General features: G+C 42.2%; 1 protein-coding gene across 4 annotated transcripts; it reads left to right on the top strand.

Annotated features, from left to right (window-relative positions):
* The first annotated feature begins 29 nt into the window (after positions 1-29).
* Positions 30-24,453, top strand: mpp6b (membrane protein, palmitoylated 6b (MAGUK p55 subfamily member 6)). 4 transcript variants are annotated; one of them, XM_038724664.1, is made up of 14 exons: positions 30-154; positions 6,732-6,794; positions 9,912-10,169; positions 15,116-15,216; positions 15,832-15,984; positions 17,128-17,280; positions 17,441-17,668; positions 18,545-18,676; positions 18,779-18,875; positions 19,157-19,225; positions 19,317-19,478; positions 19,568-19,770; positions 20,028-20,156; positions 22,915-24,453. In XM_038724664.1, exons 3-14 carry the CDS (start codon positions 10,037-10,039, stop codon positions 23,089-23,091), a joined length of 1,737 nt encoding a protein of 578 aa, XP_038580592.1. In that variant the 5' UTR covers positions 30-154; positions 6,732-6,794; positions 9,912-10,036; the 3' UTR covers positions 23,092-24,453. The 4 variants fall into 4 exon arrangements, with proteins under 4 accessions (XP_038580592.1, XP_038580590.1, XP_038580594.1 ...); XM_038724662.1 differs by having other exon boundaries at positions 15,116-15,234; XM_038724666.1 differs by lacking the exon at positions 9,912-10,169.
* The last annotated feature ends 1,093 nt before the right edge of the window (positions 24,454-25,546 follow it).

Raw genomic sequence — 25,546 nt, 5'->3', positions numbered from 1 at the left:
GACGCCAGGAAAGGAGGCGGGGCGTATCTGTTTGATTGGCGTCGTGTTCTCTGGTAGTCGGCTGCGGGACCAGGACAGACAGCTGAGGGGGGCCTGAATGTCCAACCGGGACGGTCGGTGGACTACCGCGAACTCACACGCACGATTCACACAGGTAAGTCAAGGCTCGTGATCATATTTGTGGTGTGAATATGTTGAATTAATTCATCCCCTGGTATTCAAATGGGAGACAAAGACACTTTGCGTGTTTGAGGTGCAGTAGAGTTTGACAGAAGAGGAGGTTTGCCCCCCTATAGAGCCCGCTGTGCTGGGAGAACAAGCTTTATTCAGACCGATATCAGTTTGCATTGGGCGTCAATTGGGAAGTCGGACGCGTCCTTTCCTTTTTCCTGCATATCATGAGGAAGGATACAGCGGTTGGGTTGTATTCGTAAGTGTGCGCACGCCACAATGGCTCGAATGGGTAACAAAAAATGGCCGCACGTGTGGCGAGATCGGCGTGAATGCACAGTTGTCTGGTCAGCCGAAACGGCGCAAGCTTTTGGCATGGATCTGGCGCACGGTTCGAGCGCACGGATGTTGCCATGCGTCAGAGCCGTGGCGTCGATCCATGACTGGGAAGATAACGAGGGAAGAGCCGCAGGTTATAGTGCTGACAGGAGGTCTGAACGCGCCACCGACCCGAAATGATGGACTGCAACATGTACCAGCAAAAGGTGGTGAGCTTGAGAAAAGACACATAGAGTGCGCTTTTTACTGTGACATCAAGTCAAGTTAGGAAAATCGGCACCAGGTAGTTCATGTTCTCTTAGTTTGTTGTCTAGAAAAACTTTCACAACAAAGCGTTGTTTGTATTGAGCCGATGCTCTGTGAAAAGGGAGAAGTGGCTTGGCACAGGCTGGCCGGGCGCAGCCAGACCGTCCTATTGATTTTTATTTTTTGGCCCCCACTTGAGATGTATTGGTGCACCATCTAATAATAATGCACTAACACGATGTCAACCCCACTTTATGTGAGCACTTAATCGAAACATGAAACCACTTACATATCAGAGCAGACTGCAGCTCTCAATGAATCTTGGGACTTCATTGCTCAGAAGAGCACGGGGTCACTTGGCAAGGTTCATAAGCTGTTTAGCCTCGCGCACGTGATCGGGGAAGCCCATGCACATACGCAACATCCTTGGGGATCCTTCCTGGGAGGGACTATATTGGCCACCAGACCGCTGAGAGAGGTAGCATGGATCTTGTTGCATCTAAACTAGAGTTTATGGGTCTTTCTCTCTTCCTTTGCAACCTTATAATAAGCCCTAATCAGATTTGCTGAATCTAATAGGAGGAACAAAAGGAGGAAGGGAAGGAGACTGAGACAGTTTAGTGCATAGAGCAAATCTGCAGTCTCTGGGCAGGGATATCCAGTAAGACTTTTGAGTCAGGTTCCAGGATGACCTTTATTGTTCTGCTAAAGTAGGCGGAATGAGGCAGAAAGTTAGACTTCTCAGCCCTCATATGCATATTCCTTTCCGTCAGCAGGGTGAAGGAAAACATGAATTTCCAGTTAAACAAGCTCCTAATGTTGAAATATATGAGAATTGTCAGTGAGTCATTCAGAGACCAAATCTAACATTCAGAAGCTTCTACTCTTCCATTATTAATTCACAGCTATGGGAGAGATGGTACAGGAAAAAAAAAGGAAGGAAAGGGTAGAGCAAGAGAGAGACGGAGGAAGCGACACACACACACACATACTGTGCTGGAGTGACTCAAACCTCCCAGCTATGAACAACACATGGATCAGAGAGGGCTGTTATCTACACACCTATAATCAACCCTCCCTGCCCTGCACCTCCCTACAACACATAACTGACCCCACAACAGCTATCATGAGCTAACTGCATCTCTGTTGAGAAAATACGCAACTAAATGACTAACCTGTACAGAGTGGAACATTACTTTGTGTAAGAATTGCTACAAGGCAAATGTTTTTGGCAGTTTTTGCTGCAGCCTTGAGTGCTGATTCACCAGATTTCATCCATCACTAACGCCTTAAAGGGGCATGTATCTTTCGACAGTTTGGCTTTATGAAAAACATCTCCTTTTTGTCTTTCATCACCTAAATAAAGACGGAATGTTGAACCTCTGATGCTACACTGGTGAAACCCCACTGACAACAGACTGATTAAAATGGGAAAGTCGACAGAATAAACACATCTGCTGAAAACACATCTGCAATGAGATTCTTTAAGGTCATGTAAGCATACCAGCTCCAAGTCTCAGTCTTTTATACTGGGGCAGCTCCAGCTAGTATAACACCACAGTATAGCCCTTGTTCTATGAAGGAGATGCAAGTGTTTGTAATTCTTGCCAATATTTGAAAATGTGACAAGAGGAATGGAGAAAGGGGCAAACAGGCTGGGTAAACTCATTTGAGACTAATTTCTCTTCCTCCCTGTCTCTTCTCACATCACATTTTCACCATCCAACATCACACAACATCAATTTTCTCATTTTAAAACTTTGTAGTCGTGTCAAGTGCGGTTGCATCACCCAACCCCCACCCGCCTTTTCCTAAATACTAATGATCAGTAACAGGAGGCTGGGAAAGGAGAGAGACAGACGAGAAACTGGCACGGCCATGTGGCGGGGTAGATTATGTCAGGGGGTGCTCGTTGTTAAGATGACTTGACGGCTTGGCCTTGACGAGCTGCGGACGGCCGTGTAATTATATCATACCGAGCTGCCTGGCAAAGCACAGACATCCCACCAGCTGGAACAGCAGGGAGGAGGAGAATGAGCTCATTTTTGGTGATGCGGGGAAAGTGCCGTGGTGCAACAATTGATGCCTCTGTGTTAAGTGGTGGTAATTTAGATTGTAGTGTCAGGTGAAGAGCAAAGGTAAGCATGAATCAGCAGAAAGCTGCATTCTCATCATTTGTGGTAGATTGGGAGAAACTGAGCTGTTTTCATCAACTTTCTAAAAGACAGCCGCATCAACAGCTGCAATAATAGAGCGATAACATGCTTACGTTTAATATTCTGCAGATATTGATCTTCTAAGATGGCCATCTTGGGGGTAACACTGTAATCCTCTTATTGAGCGGCTGTGTTAAGACATGGAGTGACCTACATAGGGTTTGTTTGGAGGCTGAGACTGATGGCTGCTAGGCAGGACAGGACGGGGTCTGTTAAAGGCGAGGGTGGTTCAATGAAAAGCCAATCACACACACACGTAGGTCCACAATTACACACTACTTCCTTGAATATCTTGTGCCCCTCTAGCACTCACTGCCATACTGGTGTTGTACAGTGGGAGCGCTGCAGATCAGTGCTCAGGGAAGTTTATTAATTGCTCTTTGCTATCCCTGGAGTCAGCCAATGACGTGACATCTGGCCTCTCAGGCAGGGCAGAGCACACGGGCCCCTTTTGTGATTCTCAAGTCATTGAGAGGAACTGAGAGTGACGGCTGCTCTGTGCCCCTGTCTCTGTGGCGCAAAGGAGGGCAGAGAGTATATTATTGTGCAGACACAGAATAGAGGTGGAGAGAATATATCGACTTGGACTGAACTATCTCCAGGATAGATGCCTTATGGGCTTGACACTGTGTGTCTATATTTTTGTTCATGACTCTAAGATTATATTTTCATAAAATGTGCTCATTGACAAACTGAGCCAAACATAGAGTGAGATTTTCTGAGAGCGTCACTCAAACTGGAGGAATTAAAACCACACAACCTGCTGATGTTTGTCTGTGCTTTCAATAGTACGCGCGCGCGCGCGCACACACACACACACACATTTATATGTGACAGCAATGATGTTTTGTACAAAAACAAACCCTCTGATCCCTCGATAATCCCGCTTCCATGAGCTGTCCATCATCTGAGTGCTTGGCAACCAGGGGGCACTCGGAGAGCTTTTGTTTTTGTCTAGTCCTTCTCTATGCGCGAGCCAATGGCAGCCGAGATTGCAAATGACCACTTCCTGTAACTTTCCCTCTGTCCCAAGAGGAGTGGACAGTGATTGCGATAAAAGGACATCAGGGGAGTCTAGAGTCCAGTGCATGCTCAGAGTTTAAATCAGTGAAAAATGTAATTGTGTATTGTAACCCAGTTCCTAGTCCTTGAGATCACCTGGATTTTGCATGCAAATAAGTGCACGCACAAACTCTCCACATCTATTATATGTAAAGCAGACTCTCTCTGGACATCGAGATACATAAAGATTGTCATTTGCTGCAGCTATCACAGGAGGACCTATAGTTACCTTGCAGTTTATAGAAACAGTGAATCAGATTACAAAAGCGTTTGTGTTCGACGACCACTCCCACTAGCCTTTTTGCTCTAAAGGCCTTCTCATCTGTTCCCTCTCCTCCTCTTATCATCTGAAGACTTGAGAGGCTTTTCCCCACAAATCTGTCTAATCTTTAAGGATTCTTCTCTCTTTCTTCTCTCCTTCAGGACTCCTAATGTGCCTTTTATCTATTCCTTACTCTCCCCCCTGCTCCAAATCTCATCTCTCACTCCTCTGAAAGTCTCCCACTCGCTCTGACCGTTTTTATATATACTTTCAAAAGTTGCGACCCTTTCCCACCTTTTTTCATCTCCTCTATTTGCTTCTCTGTCCCTGTTCGGACCTTTGATTGGCCCCGCCTGGCTCCTGCTCCATGGTGCGGATGATTTGGCAAGGAATTGCAGCGGTGGCTTTGCCTCCATTAACATTCTTCCAAGGGATATCCTTCCCTTCCAATGAGCGTGCCGAGCCTGATTGTAATCTTTGTTGCGTAATGAATCGACCTCTCGCTCTTTTTCTCCATCTTTTGCTCACACAATAAAGGTCCAGTTTTGGCACTTGGAAACGAGACTGGATTGGCAAGAACCAGGCTAGAGAGGAGCTTAAGGTCAAAGGTTAAGAGGACAGTGTGATCTCCTCCCGAGTATGTGAGAAAGTATTCTAACAAATAGAAATAATTTATAGGACATTTAGCGTATGCTTTTACACACAGCCTTAACAGAGTGAGCAGGTAGAACTTGTGATTTTTATGGGACAATCTTTGCAGCCACCACTCTATCTTTCCCTCCCTCTGGGCAAGAGAAAGAGCGGAAGTAGAGGGAATGAGAAAGAGGCTGAATGAAATGAAGCATGTAAGAGTGATAATCTGTTGTTTTCTCGGAGATTGCAGGCATCAGTTATTTGTAATCACACTATTTCATTGTTTTTTTTTTGCTGGCTTGCATTTTATAATGGTCCATTTCACAATGGCTATTCAGAGCAGCATGAATGGGTTTAGCGCTGCCAGACTTTGCGGTTCTATTAGACAGATGATGTTTTAAACATTGTACAGTGGGGTTTGGATTGTTGCAGGGGAGTCGGTTCTTTCTGTCCGCATTTAGAGTAACTCATGAATAGACACCAGAGTACAAGAACTAAGCAAATACAGTAAGAAACAGTGGTTTGGGGGCTAATGCAGATACCAATACAATACAGTTCATTCCTGACCTCGGAAATAGCAATCACCAAAATCTCAACTAAAGCTCCACTTGCTTGCTTGTTTTGAAGCTTTCGATCATCTTCACAGTCGTCATCAGCAGGTGTAGCTTGTTCTGATGTCAAAGAATTAGAATATGCTCAAAAGCTCACAAGTGGAGCTTGATTTGAGATTTTTTTTTTGTCAACCTAATAACAATTTGTGGTTGATATTATTTTACATTTTGATATAAATGCACATCTTAAGCAGGGATCCATCAATTTTGGTTTGCACATTTTTTTGTCTACAGTTTCTGTTGACTCAGGTCCTGCAGAGTATTCTAAATATATTTGTTAAAAAATGTAATATAGGATATTATAAGACCAAAGCTGGATGTTTGATTCTGATACTGACAGTTTAAAAAGTTTAACAAACACACCATAACCAAACAACCCTGATACAAAGATTCTGTTTTTTTTAAAGAATTGTGACCAAGATACATACCGACCGGGACATTTCACAGTTCATATTTTACTTGTCGGAACTGTCTGGTGGACAAACTATGCGATGGTGACACAATTTGGCATTTCTGTAATGCAGTGTACACCAATATATCTGCAGTGAGCTAATATCTGTTGATATATCAGCCTGGCTGATTCAGTCTAGCTCTACAGTGCAAAAATTACTTTCTCAGTTACCTAAAACACTGCTTCCTGCATTTTGTACTGCATCTGTGTTTGCATATCAGCCAACATCTACAATGATATAGATATGTCTTTGATCAGCCAGTATTGGCTAATAATATTGATCTTCTAATTTAATGGTCCACTCCTATATGATGCATGTTTTTAAGTTTGCAGGTCATAGTGAGAGGAGAGTCTTCCTGGGAGTGAATGGATACTGCTTTGTCACTACTTTAAGAGAATAGTGGCTATTTACTATGTAGACGATGGCACTATGCCAGATGATGATGCAGGCATCCTCGAATAGCTGAGGACAATGAATCGTCCTGGTCGATTCTGTGCAGATGAGACTCCTATCTCACAAGACACGGGGATGACAAAGATAGATGAAACAGGGGGAAAACTAAGGAGTCAAAGAGTGTGTGTGAGGGCTAAGCACAAGTATGTACCTGAATACTCAAACAAGTGTGTTTGTGTGTGAGGAATGATGAAAAACAAGTGCGCAGGAATAAGAGCACTGATTGAATATTCTTGTCTCATAAGGACGAGTCTCACAAACGTTCTGTCTCCCTCTCTCTCTCTAGGTCTTCACAGTTGACTGATGAGAAGCCAGTAGGACTGCGGTTGGGCTACACCGACTGGCACAGGTAAACACAACTTCCTCGCTGCCTCTTCCTCAGTACTGACACACTGGAGATGTTTAGGAAAAGGTTTACTGCATGCTGTAGTTCAGTGGGAGGACTGCCAGTCTTTCAAGCAAGCATGTGCTGATGACTGCTCTTAAAATCTTTTAAGGAAGTAAGGAGGCAGCTGGTTTTTCCGCATGTGTTTATGTGCCCATGTGGATTAGAAAGTGCATGCTAATATTAATCTAAAACTGTAAAATAGAAGCCTATATATTTTAATTTGATTAAATCATTCATGAATCTTAACTGACAGTGACTGTCAGAAAGCACACGTTACATTATTGGCCACTGTTCGGTACCATTAGACTTTTGTCATTGCAGGTTAATGTAACTTTAATTAAATCAGACTTTGACTTTGTCTCTATTGGTCCCCACATGCTAATAAATATTCAAGTCTTATCATAGGTACAGCATTCTTACTCATGCAGGCTTCTCTTGCCTTTAAAAATACCAGCACGCTTTCACTCAGTGCTATTTAAATACATAAATTGGCTTATTGTTGAATAATTAACTAATTATTTTCATAAAACATAGCGCAATCTTATTTTGCTCATTATAGACTTGGAGCTTGGTGATCAGTTATTTTCTTTATATCTGTGCTGACTTCCCATGATGCTTTGTTTGTTTTTTGTTCCTCACACAGCTGTTCTGCCTCAGTCAAACTCTGTGTGAAATCGGCTCTCATCTTCTTACTTTCCAAAGAGCAACAATTAGAGGAAGGTCATATGAGTAATCAACAAACTGTGAACTGCATTTAGTTTTGTGGGTCATTTATCCTAATTTCAATTAACAGAAATATAGTGTACTGCTGTAATAATGTTCAAAGGGAAAATATCTTGCTTCCTTTCACACTTGACTCAGAGGCTGTTGCTACTAAAGGCCATTTTAGCTGGCCATTTCCAAACCAGCCAGTGTATCATACTGTTAGCCATGTAGAGATGTTTGAACTCTGGATATGGTGAGAGAAGAAGAGAGAGATTCTGTAATCCCGTATTTTCGTGGCCAGATTAAAATCCCATGCCCCGGGTTGGGGGAGGGGTTGACTGTTCCTGTTGATGGGGTGGAGGGAGAGGCGGGGTGGATTAACGCCTACAGATCTGCCTCACGCACAGCTGTGTCACTGTGGGAGGGACTTGATGGGTGCTGAAGGGGAGGAGCCTGTTTTAGGTGACTCTTAACACTGGGATGTATTGGCTGCCTCTTTTGCTTTTCCTCTGGAGGTCAAGAAGGACACTAGCTTTTGCAGTTGGGTTGTGTTATGTTATACTGTAGTTTGAACACATTTTTTGACAAGTCTGCTTCTAAATGGCTAGTACTCGTTGCCTCCGTTGGTTAAGGGTGGAGTTAGGGTTAGCCAGTCAGAGGCAGAGTAGGGGGTAGGACGTGACGCTTGTGTCCGTCAAGTGAGAGTTGTCAAAAATCTGGGGAGGGGAAAAGATTACAGCTAGAACACTTGGTTTTTAGCCATGCTAGCGGCGTAGCTCTAGGGATGGCAATGTTGGTCTTTCAGTCGGTTGGTTTATTACTTTGGTCAAGACTGAAATATCTTTAAAAATATGGGATGTTTATTTTTATTTTTTTTTACAACCATTCATTGTTCCCAGAAGATGAATGCTAAATAATTTGGTGATTCCATTTTTTATCTAAAGCCACAAACATGTCAAAGTTGTTACTTATCCAGTGAAATATCTCAACATCTACTTATGGATTGGCCGAAAATTAGATACATTGATGACATTGGTGGTCCCCACTGGATGAACTGTAATCACTTTGGTGACCATCTGACTTTTAGCACCATCATCATTCCAACTTGTAATTTGTTAAATATTTTTGTTTATGATCAAATACCCACAAAACTAATGACACTCCTATCAGCTAGAGCTGTACTGGACAATTGTTAGCATGCTAACATGCTAAACTCAAATGGTGAATGTGGAAAACACACTTACTGAACATAAGCAGGTTAGCACGCTCATTTTGACCATGTTAGCATGCTGACGATAGCGTTCAGCTTAAAGCAACACTATGCCTACACTAAGTATAGCCTCACAGAGCTGAGCTAGTATTGTTGTAGACTGCTGTTGCTATTTATTTCCACATAAAGCTTGATGAAAAGTGTTCATGCATATACTCTCTCTATGAAACCAAGGTTCCTACTAAGGAAGTTTTCCACCCAGTAGCTTGCCCAAAAGTATTTAAACTCAGGCATGGAGCAGCTTAATTTGCAGCCTAAAATGTGAATAATCCAGTCAGCACCTCATGTCTACTGATTTAGCGAGATGTAAGGTTGTAAGGGCACATTAATTTAAGGAGGAAGTGAGACCAAAGAAAAAATGAGAGAGAGAAAAAGCTCCCATTAGGCTGACACATGCTGCTGTAAGGACCGCTGTGGGAAAACGTACGAGCACAATCTGCACAAGCTGAGAGTTTCTGCATATTGCTGCAGCGGGGTGTCCAAACTATGAGCTGAGTGAATGAGAGAAAGGAGGAGGAAGAGAATGGGAATGTAAGGTCAGGCCCCCTTCAGTAACACTTACTTATGTAAGATTGCTTACATAATGACACATTCAAGTGTGTGTGTGTGTGTGTGTGTCTGTTTGGACAAGAAGGGGCAACTCTACTTTGGGTGGGGTTGGGAAAACAAGAGGTAGGGTACTCAAGCAAGCTCTCAGCAGGAGAGGATTGTGGGATTAAATGTGTGTGTGTGTGTGTGTGTTATCAATGGAGGGGAGGGGGGTGAGGGGTAGGAATGGAAGGTATTAAAGCCAGAGTGGAGGGAGGGGACTGACAAGCATTGAACTTATGTCCTCATCTGTGTATACGATCCAGCTTTATACCTCTCTGTCTCTTTCTGTGCCTGTCTTTCGGAACTCATCTTCACATCAGCCTCTTCCCTTTTTACAATTTCTCCCCCTCATCTCTCCTCCTCCTCTCCGCTCCTCTTTCCCTCTTCATCTCTTAATATCCCCTGATCTTAATCCCACTCTATTGTCGCTCTCTTTGTGTCTCTCATTCTGTCCTCAACCCCCCCCCCCCCCCCTCTGTACTCTCTCTATCTCCCTGTTTTTGGGAGTTTAGCGGGTCAGCAGTGCCAGACAAGACGATTGGAGGACAGAAGACATAGTTGCAGAACTGCTGGTGGTTTACTAGTGGTTAGCCTTAGCATACTTGTGGCAGCAGGGAGGAAGAAGGAGGGCTTGGCGATGGTCACGGCTATGGAGGATGCCTGTCCCAATGGGGTACGGGAGGAGGAGGAAGAGATGACGCCCCCGGGACAGCCTGGCATGGAGGGCCCCCCGGCCGTGCAGTCCACCCAGGAACCAGATACGTCTGGAGGTGAGGAAAGGAGGAGGAAGAGGTGGCATGTCACATATTTAGATGACCAGGGAGATACTGTAGCCTTTGATTTTTTTGTTTCAAAATATGAGACAGAGGGATGGATGGAAGGGTTTTATGAAAGATGAATAATCAGAAGGCAGCAATGTTTTTCTGGTAACTACTACACATTGAAGTAGTTATATTTAAATTTAAATTATCGGACGATGTTTTAGAGCACTGGTTCCCAGCCTTTATTGTGTGATGTATCCCCACTGCTCTGTCAGATTAACTTCATTGTCATGTTCCAAAAGTGTTTAAATTGATTATAAACTTGTTATTTAACATTATCACTTACATTAAACATGATGACCTTTGCATATAATTGAACCGTCAGTGTTAAGGTTGATTTGATCAAGTTTCCATTGGTACCACTACCACTTGGTGTTAGCAAAGTTGCTGGACATTTTAACCATTTATCCATGACTTAGCTATTTCAACCATTAAACATGTATCTGTTACTTGTAGCTATTTTACCTGTTTCTGTTAATTATGTAGCTATTTCAACCCTTCCCTTTGTCAATTACTTTTAACTAATGTTAACTACTAAACTGTTTATTAATTAGCTTAAAGTTTTATCTAACTATTTCATCAAGGTCTTTCCTATGTTCCCAGGGTGCTACATGTATGTACCCCAGATTTATACACACATAGTGGGAACATGACAAAGGCTCTCAGGGTCTATGTTCTCCAATTCTAGGGTTAGTGTTAAGGGGTTAGGGAACTTAGGATCCTGGAAACATAGATGTGATACCATTTCATTTGATCATATATTATCTGGAAGTTTTAGCTAACTATTTAAACTATTTAGCCATTACTTGTGGCTCTCTATTTCAACCCAAGCTATCTTTTAATCCATTTATGCATTGCTTTCAGATAACTATATGAACCATTCTTCTTTTAGCTAACTATTTGACTATTAACTATTTATTCATTACAGTAGTAGTAGCAGTAGCTAACTACTTAGACCTTTTCTGCTCCCTTGCTAACTAGCTAGTTTTCATGCAGGCTCAATTGCAACAAGTAGTGTTCAAGTGTTTCAACTGATGCAATATATAGATTTTTTTTTTTCTAATCACGATGTAATTTGTATTTTTTCAAATCACTTTAGCTAGTCTACAATCTTTCCACATACCCCCTAGCAACTGCAGAAGTACGTCAATGGGTACAAGTTACCCCCTTTTGGAATCACTAATTGCTGTGTGAGTTGTGTATTTTCTCTGGAGGCACAGTTCAGTTCTTAACCTTACTGAGAAAATACAGTGAAATGTACTTTGTTATGAGTGATGTTGTGCCAGTCAAACTGCTCCTGATCACTATCTTGTGAGCTAAAACAAAGAAAAACAATATCACCACATAGAATACAGGTTGCCAGGTCTTTTCTCGTGGGATTTGTGTCCCATTCCTTGAGAAACAGAGTTAGGAATACTTAAACGGGGACTCTCTGCATTGGCATTCACCACACACAGTGCTGGTAGGTGTACAGTACATACAGAGACAGTGGTAAGATGGTGAGAGAGACTGCACATAAACCAGAGTGCCACAGAGGGAAGAATTAAGTGCAGGTAAGCAGGGTGACTCATTATGTAAATGAATGAAGCAGCTGGAAATAAGTGCTCCACTGTATCTGTCCAGGGCTGTAATCTCTTAGCTTTTACAACTTCTTCTGGGCTGGTAGGTGGTTGTATCTCCGTCCCATATTTCATGGGATTATAGAGAATTTAGGTAGGAGGCTTTAGTTCATCTCCACTCTCTCACTGGATAGAAAAGCATCTCAAGGTTGCTTGTTGGGATGAGTAATGTACACACAAGTACACGTGGCAGGGGGGTGGGGGATGGGCTGCGATGAGCAAACATTCCTGTGGTCAAGGACACAGTGACACAGAGCTGACCAAGTGGATAAAGGTCAACACGGAGAGCACAAAAACACAGATGTAAGGCAGGATCCAGCTGTGTGTTTATGTTGGGGTATTTCTGAAGTCAGGTGTGTTTAATTATGTTAGTGAGGTCCGTTAAAAAGTCTGGTCGAGTCTTTGTGCAAGTCTCTCTCATGTGCTCTCTTTCATGTCACAAAAACAGGGCAGCATTGCACATCTACTATTTTGAGCATATGGAGAATTTGAAAACACATTATTCTCCAAATTTCAGGAGGGTGAACCGTGACTGCTTGTGAGTGAGTGCAGTGCAGTCAAAGTGGTGGTTTGATGCTAGTTTATGTTTGCACATGGTAGTGTGTGTGGATGTGTTTACTACAATTATAGCTCTGCTCTGAGACTTTATGTTGATTCTAGCTTGTGAAACATAGTGTGGGGTCCCCACAGGAACTGGATATACTGTTTATACATTGCTATATATCTGAATTGTGTTTTTGATTGACTACTGTATTACTTAATGGGTATACAAGTTTAATAGTCAGCAGTGCTGTGTAGTTTGTAATCTCCCTCCCCTATTTGTCCTTCTTTAAGAGGATCATAAATATTTAAGGTTTGTTTTTTGCATGGAGCCTGCTGTTTATGCAGTCTATCTGTGCTCTGTGGTTATTAAGCCACAGTGAGGTCTTCTCTTCATTGTGAGATAAATTGTATTTTCACCAGTCTCCCTCTCCTCCTTCTTAATCATGTAGCTCCGTGATTTCTGTATGTATGATGAATGAGTGATGAATGATAAAACAATGACTCTGTCAGGCTCTAGTTTAACTGATGTGACAATTGTTGTGCTGCAAACCAGAAGAAGTATAATTTAAAGTAAAATTCAGAAATACATTCATTTTGGATGAAAAATACTACCCAACCCAAATGATGATAAATTCATACATGTGTCCTACAGTCTACAGTATGTCCAAAAACCCATACTGATATGTGAAATTATTACATGAACTCCTCTTGCACACAAGATATTACATTTGAAATGATGTAAAATATCCGAAGCTGCATTTATCATGTGAATTTATCTTCATCTTTTTTTGCAAGGGAAAGTTGAGTCACGTTTTAAAAGTACACATTTCAAACACCATATGACACCACAAACAACAACAGTAGGGGCTTACTTTATGACATAGAACATGAGTCAAGGTTAACGATGATAATAGGCTGTTGGAACACAATACAGAGAAAACAGAGTGAATCGACAGTATACAAGTGCTGACTGGACATTATTACTACTCACAAGTGTATAATGACATGGAGAAACACTCCCTCGCACACACACATTCCCATGGCTTTAAGTGTCTTAAATGGGCTTACATGGGTGTTGAGACCCTGACATTAGGGAGTTAGCTGGCTGATACATAGAGTCCACACCACTCCCTCTCTCTGTTTGTGTGCACAGAATACAAGACTCAACAGAGTTCATTTGTTACGATTCTTTCTAACAACTGAGAAAGTTATTAGGAGTTTTATCACTGGACCTTTTCCACACTGAACATATGCAGACCACTGTACCTCCAGATAGAGCTTTAATTTGATATTTTGGGGGCCCAGCTGTGTGACTGGTGTAAGCATAAATAGGCTCCATATGAAGAGAGTCAATGGACTACAAACAAGGCCAATAGAGGTCTCAAGTTTCCTGTTTTTGGAACTTCTAACATCAATATGTCATTTTTATATGATGTGTCACTTAATTTGAAGCATTTTTGGCCTAGTTTTGCAGTAATTAAGTAACGTGAAAGTTTCACAAAGTAGCTTATGGATTGCAGCCACTGATAGCACCATGAAACAGCAACTGCTATCTGCCCTGTCTCAAGGTCCAATTCACAAAACATATTGCGCTAATAGGCTAATATAGTAATAGCACAAACACGCCCATAAAGTTTTGCATTTGAGTCTGATTTGCCCTTGTTTCTGTTAAATGTTTTATCTGTAGTTTTGTGTAGTGGTCCCATTAATAAAATGTAGGCTACTGGAGTAGCACATCACATGACATGGTTTGGCAACATTTGACAAAATTGTTTTTTTAATGCATCTGCAAGAGAAAAACTTTCCTCTCATATCTTAACATGTTTGATTTGAACATATTCTAATTCCAACTATTCTGATTATTTATTAATTCCCCCTGCTCTTTCATTCATTTCTGGCTGCGGGATGTCCCTCTTTTTTCTATGACTCACTCTGGAGTGATTGTTAATCGGGGTGCTTAAACTGTGTGCTCTCCCTCTGAGGCGCATGGAGAGCTGTTTTCTCTACTCTGCTGTCTGCTCGACCGTTACAGTGCGTGATCATCTCTGCTTCTTACAGCAGCAGGTTTTATGTTGCTTTCCAGTTATATTCGGTGGTGCATATCACATATTGTCTGTGCCATCTGTGCACATATGATGTAGCCTACTGTGATGCGCTATTACTTTGCCTAGCTACAATCTCTGCTGCCATGATCACTGGGAAGTCAAGGTGTGGCAACCCTTATAAATGCACTTCAGCTACCACCAACTCTCTGAAGATGCTAATAATTTCACTCTAACTGGCTGTTAGGGCTGGTGATTGTGAATAGGACTTTTTTTGCAGTTAGGATCATTTGCATAGAGAGAGGGCCAATTTTGCCCTAAATGAATGCATATAATCCAATTTAAATACATGGAACTTACACCAGAGCATCGAGACGCTATTTGCTTGGAAGCGCACTTAAGGGTGCATTTCAGCCTTTTTGGGTGCTTTGAGAATTACAACACTGTTTCTTTTTGTCTTACTTGTAAAGGTTTAGTGGCTGCAAAAGCTGCGCAATCCTCTTGTGAATTCACCCCTCAGTGTGTACTTCTCTCCCTCTCAGCTGCTGCTGTATCTTTAACACTGTTATGTGTGTGTGTTTATGCTTTTGTATGACTTTCATGCCTGGCTAACTCTCTCTCTCTCTCTCTCTCTCTCCTCTCCCTCCTCCCCCCCCCCCCCCCCCCCTCCATCTTTGTCTCTTCCATCTAGCCATGCAGCAGGTGTTGGATAATCTGGGTGAGCTTCCCACCTCCACGGGTGCCAAAGACATCGACCTGCTCTTCCTGCGTGGCATCATGGAAAGTCCCATTGTACGCTCCCTGGCTAAGGTAGCACACATACATAGCTCGGGGTGAGGAGCAGCAAGCAGACTAACCGCTAGGCAGCTCCGAGCCCCCTCACCCTCACTACTCCTAGCAGTGCTTTGCTTGCTGTGGCTGAGTTGCTGAAGTACAGTAAGGCTTTGACTAACACATAGTGCACAGTGCATCACACACAGAGACTGTACAAATGCATACATAATGTCAGTAACCAAGTCACTTCCTATTCCTTTTCTTTTACTGACAGTGCATACATTGCAACCTCTCTGCACACAAACAGTTCTAACATGCATCTTCACTGCTGTAGGAAGTCATTTTCCACAATTTAACTGCTCCCTGTAGGGCTGAAACTTGTAGAGATGACAGTTGACTAAACATAAACAAACAACCCTTTGACTTTTAACATCTTGCTTATAGACCAAAATAATCCTACAGTAAGTCAGCCCTTACCTATATGTAGAATGTCTGCATTCACTGCTGTGCAACAAAAGTCACTTTACGTAATTCATTCACACATCCAAATATACTAACATAACAGTCATAAGAGATCAAAACACAACTATTGTCTCTCCATCTGCCCTCCCTGAGCTTCTCTGTCTCCCCCAGGCTCACGAACAGCTGGAGGAAGTGAAGCTGGAGGCAGTGCAGGACAACAATGTGGAGCTGGTGACGGAGATCCTGGGCGACATCAGCAATCTCAAGGTTAAAGATGACAGCGCGGCCGAACTGTCCAGGATTCTTAAGGAGCCACACTTTCAGGTGAGGCGGAGCAAACACTCAATCTGCACACGCAGGTAAAGGTAAAACAGGCATGATTACTGGACGTAATTGTCCTGCCGGGAAGTAATTTACAGGTGACAGTTTTGTAATACTGGCACCTATAAAACACTTTTTATTCACTATATTTTGCTTCTTTGCTTTCAACATCACTGACATTGCTGATGACAGTAATTCAACCTATAGCCATCTCACAATAGCTTTTTAAATTATGAGTGTAGTAGCCTACCTTTTTTGGAACTATTCAGATATTAATGATATTTTTTCATTCAAAAGTTTATAGTAGACCAAACCTAGCGTTGCAATTTGTTGACTGTAGTTACAGTAGCACAGAGATGATGTTTTGGATCCCGTCCTCGTGCATCAGGGGAACATTAACTTTATCCTTGGACCTACCAGGGGTTTACACAGGCTGGACCAATAGGAGTTAGACCTCTGAGCCAAGCAAAGCCTCTGCACCAATCAACTCCCTTTGTGCTGTAAGCAGAAGGATAAGACCCTTTTGACCTACTGAGAGAGAGGGGGGGGGGGGGGGGGGGGGGGATGAGGTAAATGGATATTACATCACATATTGACTGTGTGAGTTTACAGGCTTGTTTTCTTTACCAAGAAAGTGTCTAATAGTTGGAAAGACATTTTAAAAAGTGGTGCTGGTAGCGTCAAAAAAAAAAAGGCTTGGATGCATGTTGGAGGATGGGTAGTCTGCAAACCAAGAATTAATTGATTAGATTTCGTGGTGGTAATCCATATTTGGGATTTGAGCCATGGGATGATTAGTTTTGCACTGAGCCTATATAACTTTTGCTAAACAGCGCCCACTGTGGCCACAAGTGACAATTACATGATAAAGCTAAATGCTAAAACAGCATAACGGTCCGCAAACTAACTCAGTAATTTTATTTACACAGCATTATTTTTCTTAGGTTAGCTACCATTATCCGCCATATGCTACTGGTCATACCAGACCAAGTAAGCTTGTAAATGCAAAATCAGTGTATTTAATTGATCAATGGTGCATTTTATTGCAAAATAATTGATGATTGTGCTTATTCTTCTTTCAGATGTTACACAGTTCCTATTCCTTTAAGCATCACTTCGCACTCTGTCCTCCTCTCTTTCTTTCAGTCTCTTCTGGAGGCACATGACATGGTGGCCTCTAAGTGCTACGAAGTCCCGCCCCCGACTGAGACGGCCAATGATGCAGCGGTGAACAGCGCTCTGATGCAGGCCGATGCTGTGCGCATGATTGGCATCCGAAAGAAGGCCGGAGAGCCACTGGTGAGCAGAGCAAGACAATCTGAGTGTGCATTTTGGGATGTGTGTGTGTGTGTGTGTGTGTGTGTGTGTGTGAGAATGTGGATATCGCTGGATGGGAGCAGTTGAATGAAACAGGGTGTGTGGATCGTAAGACAAAAATATGTCCTCTCTGTCCTCTCAGGGCGTGACATTTCGCGTAGAGAAAGACGACCTGGTCATTGCTAGGATCCTTCACGGCGGCATGATTGACAGACAGGGTCTGCTCCACGTGGGCGACATCATAAAGGAGGTGAACGGGAAGGATGTAGGCAACAACCCCACCGAGCTGCAGGAGATGCTCAAAGACTGCAGCGGAGGGATCACACTGAAAATACTCCCGAGCTACCGAGACGCTCCTGCACCTCCACAGGTGGAAATACACATACAGAAATGTCAAATGAAATGATAATGTAAACACAAACACGCACACTTATGTAATGAGTGGCAGATGTTGGCCAGTGGTACACGGCTGGTGATCTGTCCTGCAGCCCTCCCACAATCCCCTGCACAGGAATGTGAACCCTGTGAGCCCTATTAATAACACTCCATATGCTTTCTAGGTCACACTAGTTGTTTCTGTCTCTTACACACACTCCAAACACACATGCTTCCTGTAATCTCATGCTCCCTCACATGGAAAGTAGTCATTTATGATATTTTTAGATATTTTCCCTCATGCATGTACCACAAATTATCCAGTTATGGCTCCTGAATAAAAATATTCTGAAGGTATTGTGCATCCTGAAGTTTATGGACATAAACTTGGAAATGCATATAATGCTTAATTGAATGAATGGCAGTAAAACTGAATGAGACATAATACAAAATCACATCCTGCTCTGTGGCTCAGGGCAGTGCTACACAGTATATTTTACTGGCTTGTTTTATTGCTTCCTCTGGCTGCTTGTTTAATCTAATACACTGGCCAGAGCACTTAGCCTTCCTGGCAAAAGCCTCCACCATTGGCGCAGCGTGAACAGCTGTGTTGGGTGCAGTGCGGGATGTTAGACGTAATGGGTGTGAATGAGCCACTGTTTCTGTGTCACTGTGTGAGACAGCATGCTGAGCTTAAGTCTTTTGTTTTTCTAATATGTGCATTTCTGTGTGCCTCATCCGCAACCTTCTTGTCTTTTCCTTTTTTTTTTTTTTTTTTTAAACGAGGAAAACTCTCCTACGACCACAAACCCTCAAATAAGTATGAATTCATTCCTGCAAAGACTCAAAGTTGTGCATGTGTTTGTCATAGGTGTATGTGCGGCCGTACTTTGACTACAACCCAGCCAATGACAACCTGATCCCGTGTCGAGAGGCGGGGATGGCCTTCAAGAAAGGCGACATCCTTCAGATTGTCAACAGAGAGGACCCCAACTGGTGGCAGGTGAGCTTTCATCCTCTTCTTTCCTTTGATCGTCCGTCATTAAAAATCACAGGCACGTAAAGATTTCAAGACTTTATTTAAGTGATCTGTAATCTGTGCCAGGCATGCCAAGTGGTCGGTGGAGCTACGGGACTGATACCTAGTCAGTTCTTAGAAGAGAAGAGGAAAGCCTTTGTCCCTCGAGACTTTGATGGATCAGGTATGTCGGTGTGTGCATTTGGTTAGAGTTAAAACATCCAAAAGTGTCTGTTTCTCTCTTTAGCAATGCTGTTGTTGAAACATGGATTGGCCTAAAGTCTGTCAACTGGTTGGCTGCCAGACCTTTTGTCACTTTTTGCTTTTAGCAGTGACAACAGGCAAGAAGGCCAAGGTAGCCAATGTTTCAAACACTTGGAAAATGGTCCACACCTGCCCCCTTCTGGCCAAATGCTATAATTGCACAAATATGCAAGCGCAGAAATGTTCCGCTTTGTTTTGTAGGGATCCTTTGTGGAACCATAGCTGGAAAAAAGAAGAAGAAGATGATGTATCTGACGGCCAAGAATGCAGGTTAGAAGACTTATCATGTTTTTGATTTTTATCTGACATCTTAAGTATCTTTTTATTCACTGGATAATAATCGTGCATGTGTTTTAAACAGAGTTTGACAGACATGAGCTGCAGATCTATGAGGAAGTGGCAAAGGTGCCAGCATTCCAGAGAAAGACGCTGGTCCTGATAGGTGCTCAGGGCGTGGGCCGACGCAGCCTGAAGAACAGACTGATGGTGCTCCATCCCACGCGCTTTGGCACCACTATACCATGTATGTCATGCTTGGTTTTGGTATGTATTTCTAAATTCTGTCACACCCTAACACACAAAAAAGACTGAACTTTTAAACTGTTCTGCCAGACACTTCAAGGCGGCCCCGGGACGATGAGCTGGTGGGCAACTCCTACCACTTCACTTCAAGGACAGAGATGGAGGTAGACGTGAAGGCCGGTAGGTTCCTGGAGCATGGCGAGTACGACGGTAACCTTTATGGCACCAAGATTGAGTCCATCCATGAGGTGGTGGCCACAGGACGCACCTGCATCCTGGATGTCAACCCTCAGGTAAGATCAGGGTTGTTTTTTTGAAAGGGTAAAAGTTTTAAACAGGGTTTATGAAATAAGTCTTGAGGGTCTGTTCAGGGAGAACATTTGGCAGCATTGTCAGGTGTTAAGTGAGAGTAATCAAATCCAGTTGCCCTTGACATAAACATGAGAGGTTGGTTGGGCAATTAGAAAAATTTCAAAGTGAAATCTTTTCAAAGTTTTACAAAATTATTATTGAATTTTTTATGTCATGGCTGTGTCTCTCCTGTCCTCAGGCTCTGAAGGTACTGAAAACTGCGGAGTTCATGCCTTACGTGGTGTTCATTGCAGCGCCCGATTTTGAGACTCTGAAGGGCATGCACAAAGCTGTGGTGGACGCAGGCATCACCACTAAGCAACTCACGGTAGGTTAACGACTCCCATGCACCATTACCCACACTGAGCCATCCAAAAAGAAAATCAGACATGTGAAGGCCTGATTATACATTTACACATCCATATCCCCAAGAGGTGATGACCAAGAGGCATCATAATCAAGTGAACTTTAAAGTTATCAGTACCACACTGTAAACATACTCATTTACAAGTAAAAGTCCTACATACAAAGTAAAACTAGCAGATAAAGTAGCAAAATTGACAAAGTATTAGAAGTAAAAGCAAAATTACTCTTTTGCTTGCTCCTTTCACAGTTTATTATATTATTAGATCATTATGACTGATACATTAACATGGATTTGCATAACAACAGAAACCATTGTAATGTTTCTATGTAAAATTATACAGTTTTTCTCAATTGCTTAAGGCACATTTCTTAATAATGCCTCTTTCTCTTGAAACTCTAAACACGAATCCACAACTTCTCACCCAACATCCAGGTCAAAATGAAGCTCTCCACTCAAAACCATTCAATCTTGCTGAAAACCCAAACTCAGACATAACACACAAGCCTTCAGAAACACACACACTACAACACAGTTTAACACTGGTGAAACAAATTCAAAACAATAGTACTATTATTGTTATTAGTAATGTTGCGTGTGGTTCTCCCCCTCAAAAACCTTTTCACATGATGAACACAACAAAAGACATAGCAAATGTAAACATTTGCACTTTTTTTATTCCTTAGTGTAATGTACAGTACTACACACCAAACAACAACTTTTTCTGCCCCAGCATCCTGCCTTTGGTCTGGGACAGGCCAGAGATTCTTGTTCTCCAACTCCTGCTCCTCTTACCTTTTTCTCCATACTGCTCTTATCCAACGAAGGTTAAAATCAAGGGCAACTGGACTTGGTTGAAGATACTGGAAGACGTTTCGTCCCTCATCCAAAGGACTTCTTCAGTTCTGACTGACTGGCAGGGAAACTCAGCTATTTAACCTCAGTGGGGTCGTTGGCCCGGGTCATCGATACCGCTGGTTCGTTAGTGTTCCTTGTTGCTGTGACGACAGTCGTTACAGTCGTTAAGACTACCTGTGGCCAAGACTGAACAACCATCGTTGGTATCTTCACCTGAGGCCAATAGGTTACGTTTGTTGAGTTTCCTGGGAAGTTATGAAAGGACAGCATTGTAAGTGGGGGATAAGTGGTGGCGTAGACCCCCTCCCCTGTTCAATGACGGCTTCTCGACCCTGGTCTAGACGGCTTCTTTGACACCTCTTTCAAACCATCCACCTTCTCTGTCTAAAATGTGCACCTGGTGGTCCTCAAACGAGTGTCCTCTGTCCTTCAGATGTAAGTAGACAGCAGAGTCTTGACCTGAGGAGTTGGCCCTTCTGTGTTGAGCCATGCGTTTGTGTAGTGGTTGTTTAGTCTCCCCAATATAGAGGTCTGTGCATTCCTCACTGCATTGGACCACATACACTAGATTGCTTTTCTTGTCTTTGGGGTGTACCAGCATCTGTCTTAGTGTGTTCTTGGGTTTAAAAAACACAGGGATGTTTGTTTGTTGAAAATCCTCATGAGTTTCTCTGATAATCCAGACACGTATGGAATCACAATGTTGTTGCGTTTGACCTTCTTTTCCTCCTCCCCTGTAGTTTTGTTCTTCTTGGATCTTGTGGCTGTTTTCACAAAGGTCCATTTAGGGTATCCACAGGCTGTAAGTGCCCCCTTCAGGTGGTTCTGTTCCTTCTCTCTGGCTTGGGCGCTTGTTGGTATGTTTTCCACTCTGTGGTGTAGTGTTCTCATGACCCCTAGCTTGTGCTCCAGTGGGTGGTGTGAATCGAAGAGTAGGTATTGGTCTTTGTGTGTGCTCTTCCTCCTCCTCATCTCTGGTGTCCTACACCTCTTCCTTCAGATTTCTCTGGGTCCATTTTTTGCAAAACTGAATGAACTGACTGGCCCTTTAATCTATTTATTGAAGGTTCTGATAGGTGTGTTCAAATTTTGACTGTATTGTTTCCACCTGGGTAGTTTTGTGCTAATTGAGCTCAACCTGTGCTGATTGAGTGAACAATATTGAATGTCAGTGCTTTCTCAATGACTACATGGTGTAGGCAATGAGAAATGAAGGGATTTGTGTGTAGAGTTTAGGGAAATGGGTGTACTTATTGAAAAATGGTGTTATGGTTTTGAAATTTTATTTCAAAAGTGTGCTTATAGTGTTTAAGCAACTGAGGAAAAACTGTAATCTAGAGAAGTCGTTATCAAACTTTTTCCCCTTTCAAAAGCTGAAAAAAATTCATGTCCGTAAAAGGATTGAATTCTTTTCAATCATTAACAATATTGGGGGAGAAAAGAAATGATTCAGGTCAGCACGATAGCATCAGAAAAATTTATTTTTTCATTTCCCTACATAAATCATGCATCATTCAACTTATACTCCACATTTTTCCCCTGGTCATTCACGCCCTGCATTGGTTCTATGCCCCCAATTTTGAAAACCGCTGATCTAGAGGACTGTTATTTTTTTCTTCCGAAATGTACTGGCATAGAAATATAAAGCTGTTTCTTTTTTTTTCCTTCTGGAGACGCAAAATGCCTCAAGAAAGCAACTCAAATCTAATACTCAACATCTCCTTTCTTCAGTAAGCCTTTATTGGCCCACCTGCCTGCTGACTTTTTCAATGACTTTGAGCACTAATTCTCATGCGTGTAGGGTATCTCGCGTCTATAGCTTGTATAGGTTTCCACAACTCACCTGTCCTTGGTGTGTTGGCAGGATGTGGACCTGAGGAAGACGGTGGATGAGAGTGCCCGGATCCAGAGGGCTTACAGCCACTACTTTGACCTGACCATCATCAACGACAACCTGGACAAGGCCTTCGAGACGTTACAGGCTGCCGTGGACAAACTGTGCAGTGAACCCCAGTGGGTCCCGGTGAACTGGGTGTACTGAGAACCAGCTACAGTCTGAGCGGGCCACACAGTGATCCACCAGCATGTGTGTGTGTGTGTGTGTTTCTGACCACAAAGGCCAAAGAGGATAAGAGGGCAGAGATACTAAATAGTAATTAAAAAAACATCTCTAATTGCTCTTCCTCCTTTTGGGCCTGCACGCCATGCAACTTTTTTTCTACTCAGAACTCAAAGGGAAAGAGTGCTTATTTATTTTATAACTTTTTATGAAAGATCTTTCTATTCAATGTGGAATTCCAGTGAGAATGAAACAAAGAAAATTTGGTCACATTACATGGACCATATTTTTACATTAATTTATTGTCTTAGTTACACATCTTATTTTGTTGTCATTTCCCTTGATTTCAAGTGTTTTTGTCAGTTTTTCTTCATGGACACCCAGGATTTATGATCACCATCCGAGCTTCCGATATAAAGACAAGGAAAGGAGATGGATTGGAGGATCTTTGAGCGGTCATCGTCCAAGAAACCTGTCAGGGTCACACATCATCGCTATGTCTGAGCAACCTGTGTAGCTGTTTTATTTTCACTTCCATGCAACTTTAGTGTTTTGAAGTAGCTGCCCCTAAACTCTTCTGTCAGTGTCTTCCACAGGATCAACTGGGCAGAAATAAAGACGTTAGAAGGCCCGTTTGTGCACAACTCCTCCAGTATGTACAAGACAAACAACTTTATAATGTACTTTTCCAAGATCACTGAACACTGTGTCCGTTATTTTTGTCCAGTCTTGTGTACTTATACTAAGTTATTCATCAGTGTGGTGATTTATAGTGTAGTGTTTGTCACACGTGATCCTTTTGATTTTTTATAATCCTGTTATCAGCCTGTCTGTCTGGAGTATGACCATCAACACTGTCATCTTTACTGTCTTGTAAACCAATTTGTTAATGTTTTATATATGTGAATGTGGCACAAACTCACTCCCTCCGTATGGTCCTAATCTTCAGTGTTGCAGTATGCCAAAGCCCTGATCATACTCCAAATAAAGTTTAAAAATGTTAAGTCTGATTGGTATTTCAACTACAGGTTGTAATATAAATGTATAATTTAACAAATGACGTTGGGTGGTAAATGCATCTAGCAGAGCAAAAGGTGAAACTAGTACAAGTTTGTCTTAAACTTTGTAAATCACGTAAACATATTTCAAAGAATGCCATTTAAAGTGTTCTGAAACCTGTCTTGAACTTCAGGAAATACATTTAAAACCCTGATGAATTACCTTCAAGTTTTAGAGAATGAGCCCGACTGCCTGTTGAAATGGTTTCACATCAACCTCATGTCCAGAGATTTGTTTTTACATTTTAACTGCAAAGTTATGACAAATAAACTTTAATAAACCTCACAAAGTGTCACATCTATCATTTTAATGTATAGGTTACTTTATAAGATAAATTACTGGCAATTACTGACATAAAGCTGGGTATCAAATCTCAGTTGCCTACTTTGTTATATAGACATGTCTGTGGCACCAAGTGTAGAAAACTATTAAGTAATTAAACGCTTGGTCAGGTTCTTAGTCTTTGTTATTCATTGTCTCAGATTTCAATAATATTTTTGCATATTTTACACTGTATTTTATTTAAGCCAAGTCCTTGTTTGGCTGCTTGTGTTTAGGAAACATTTAAGGAGATTGGATTCTTTTTATAAATTAAAACACTTAAGGGTTTACGTTTGCTTTCCTTTAAAAAGAAGGTACAAAAAGGATGATTTTGCTAGTTTTTGAAATGAGACGAGGATGGTTCCAATGAAACTGTAGCAAAGTAACCTGGACATTATTTCTGGAAGAGTTGTTTTGCTTTGAGCACCACCCAATAAATTCCATTCCTCTCCAGGGGCCTTCTTCATAGCAGACATCTTGATTTGTCATAGTAGTAAAAACACAGGTGTTACTAATAACATTAACGATGGTTCCTCAAGTGTTTTCTGTGAAAAACATTGTCCAAGAAATATACTATATGGACGAAAGTACTGGGACACCCTTTGCAGCTCTAACAGCTACCACTCTTCTGGGAAGGCTTTCTTTCCCAGAAGAGTGGTAGCTGGTAGATTTGAGTGTGTCTGTGGGTATTATTGCCAATTCATCCACAAGAGCATTTGTGAGGTCAGACTCTAATGTTGGACAAGAGGGCCCTGCTTGCACAGGGTTGTCCACATACCTTTGTCCATATAGTTAACCTTGAAACCTGGACAAATAAAGCCAAACCTAACTGCATGGCTACAGACTACAAGAAGTAACTGAGAACATTTGTAACTTGGGTGAGCTGACCCTTCAATAATTTTAAACCTAATCATAGTGTGGTTATATTTAAAAAGGCGTGACTTTGCCTCAATTCCTTTTTGATGCCGGAAAGAGGGTTACAGATTATCTGATAAAGTGGTCAATAACAACTACGTAGTCATTAATGCAGCAGCACAAGTCCTTCCTAATGTGCATT

Source organism: Micropterus salmoides, unplaced genomic scaffold, assembly GCF_014851395.1.
Source record: "Micropterus salmoides isolate LMB-PRFRI ecotype aquatic unplaced genomic scaffold, ASM1485139v1 Ms_hic_scaffold_17, whole genome shotgun sequence".
NCBI classification, from domain to species: domain Eukaryota; kingdom Metazoa; phylum Chordata; class Actinopteri; order Centrarchiformes; family Centrarchidae; genus Micropterus; species Micropterus salmoides.
Note: the sequence above shows the minus strand (reverse complement) of the source record. Positions and strands in the feature narration are given on the sequence as shown.

Coding starts and splice junctions, on each gene's coding strand:
- mpp6b (XM_038724662.1), top strand. CDS start 10,037: ATGGTCACGGCTATGGAGGATGCCTGTCCCAATGGGGTACGGGAGGAG. Junction 10,170..15,115: donor GGAACCAGATACGTCTGGAG/GTGAGGAAAGGA, acceptor TCTTCCATCTAG/CCATGCAGCAGGTGTTGGAT. Junction 20,157..22,914: donor TCACCACTAAGCAACTCACG/GTAGGTTAACGA, acceptor GTGTGTTGGCAG/GATGTGGACCTGAGGAAGAC.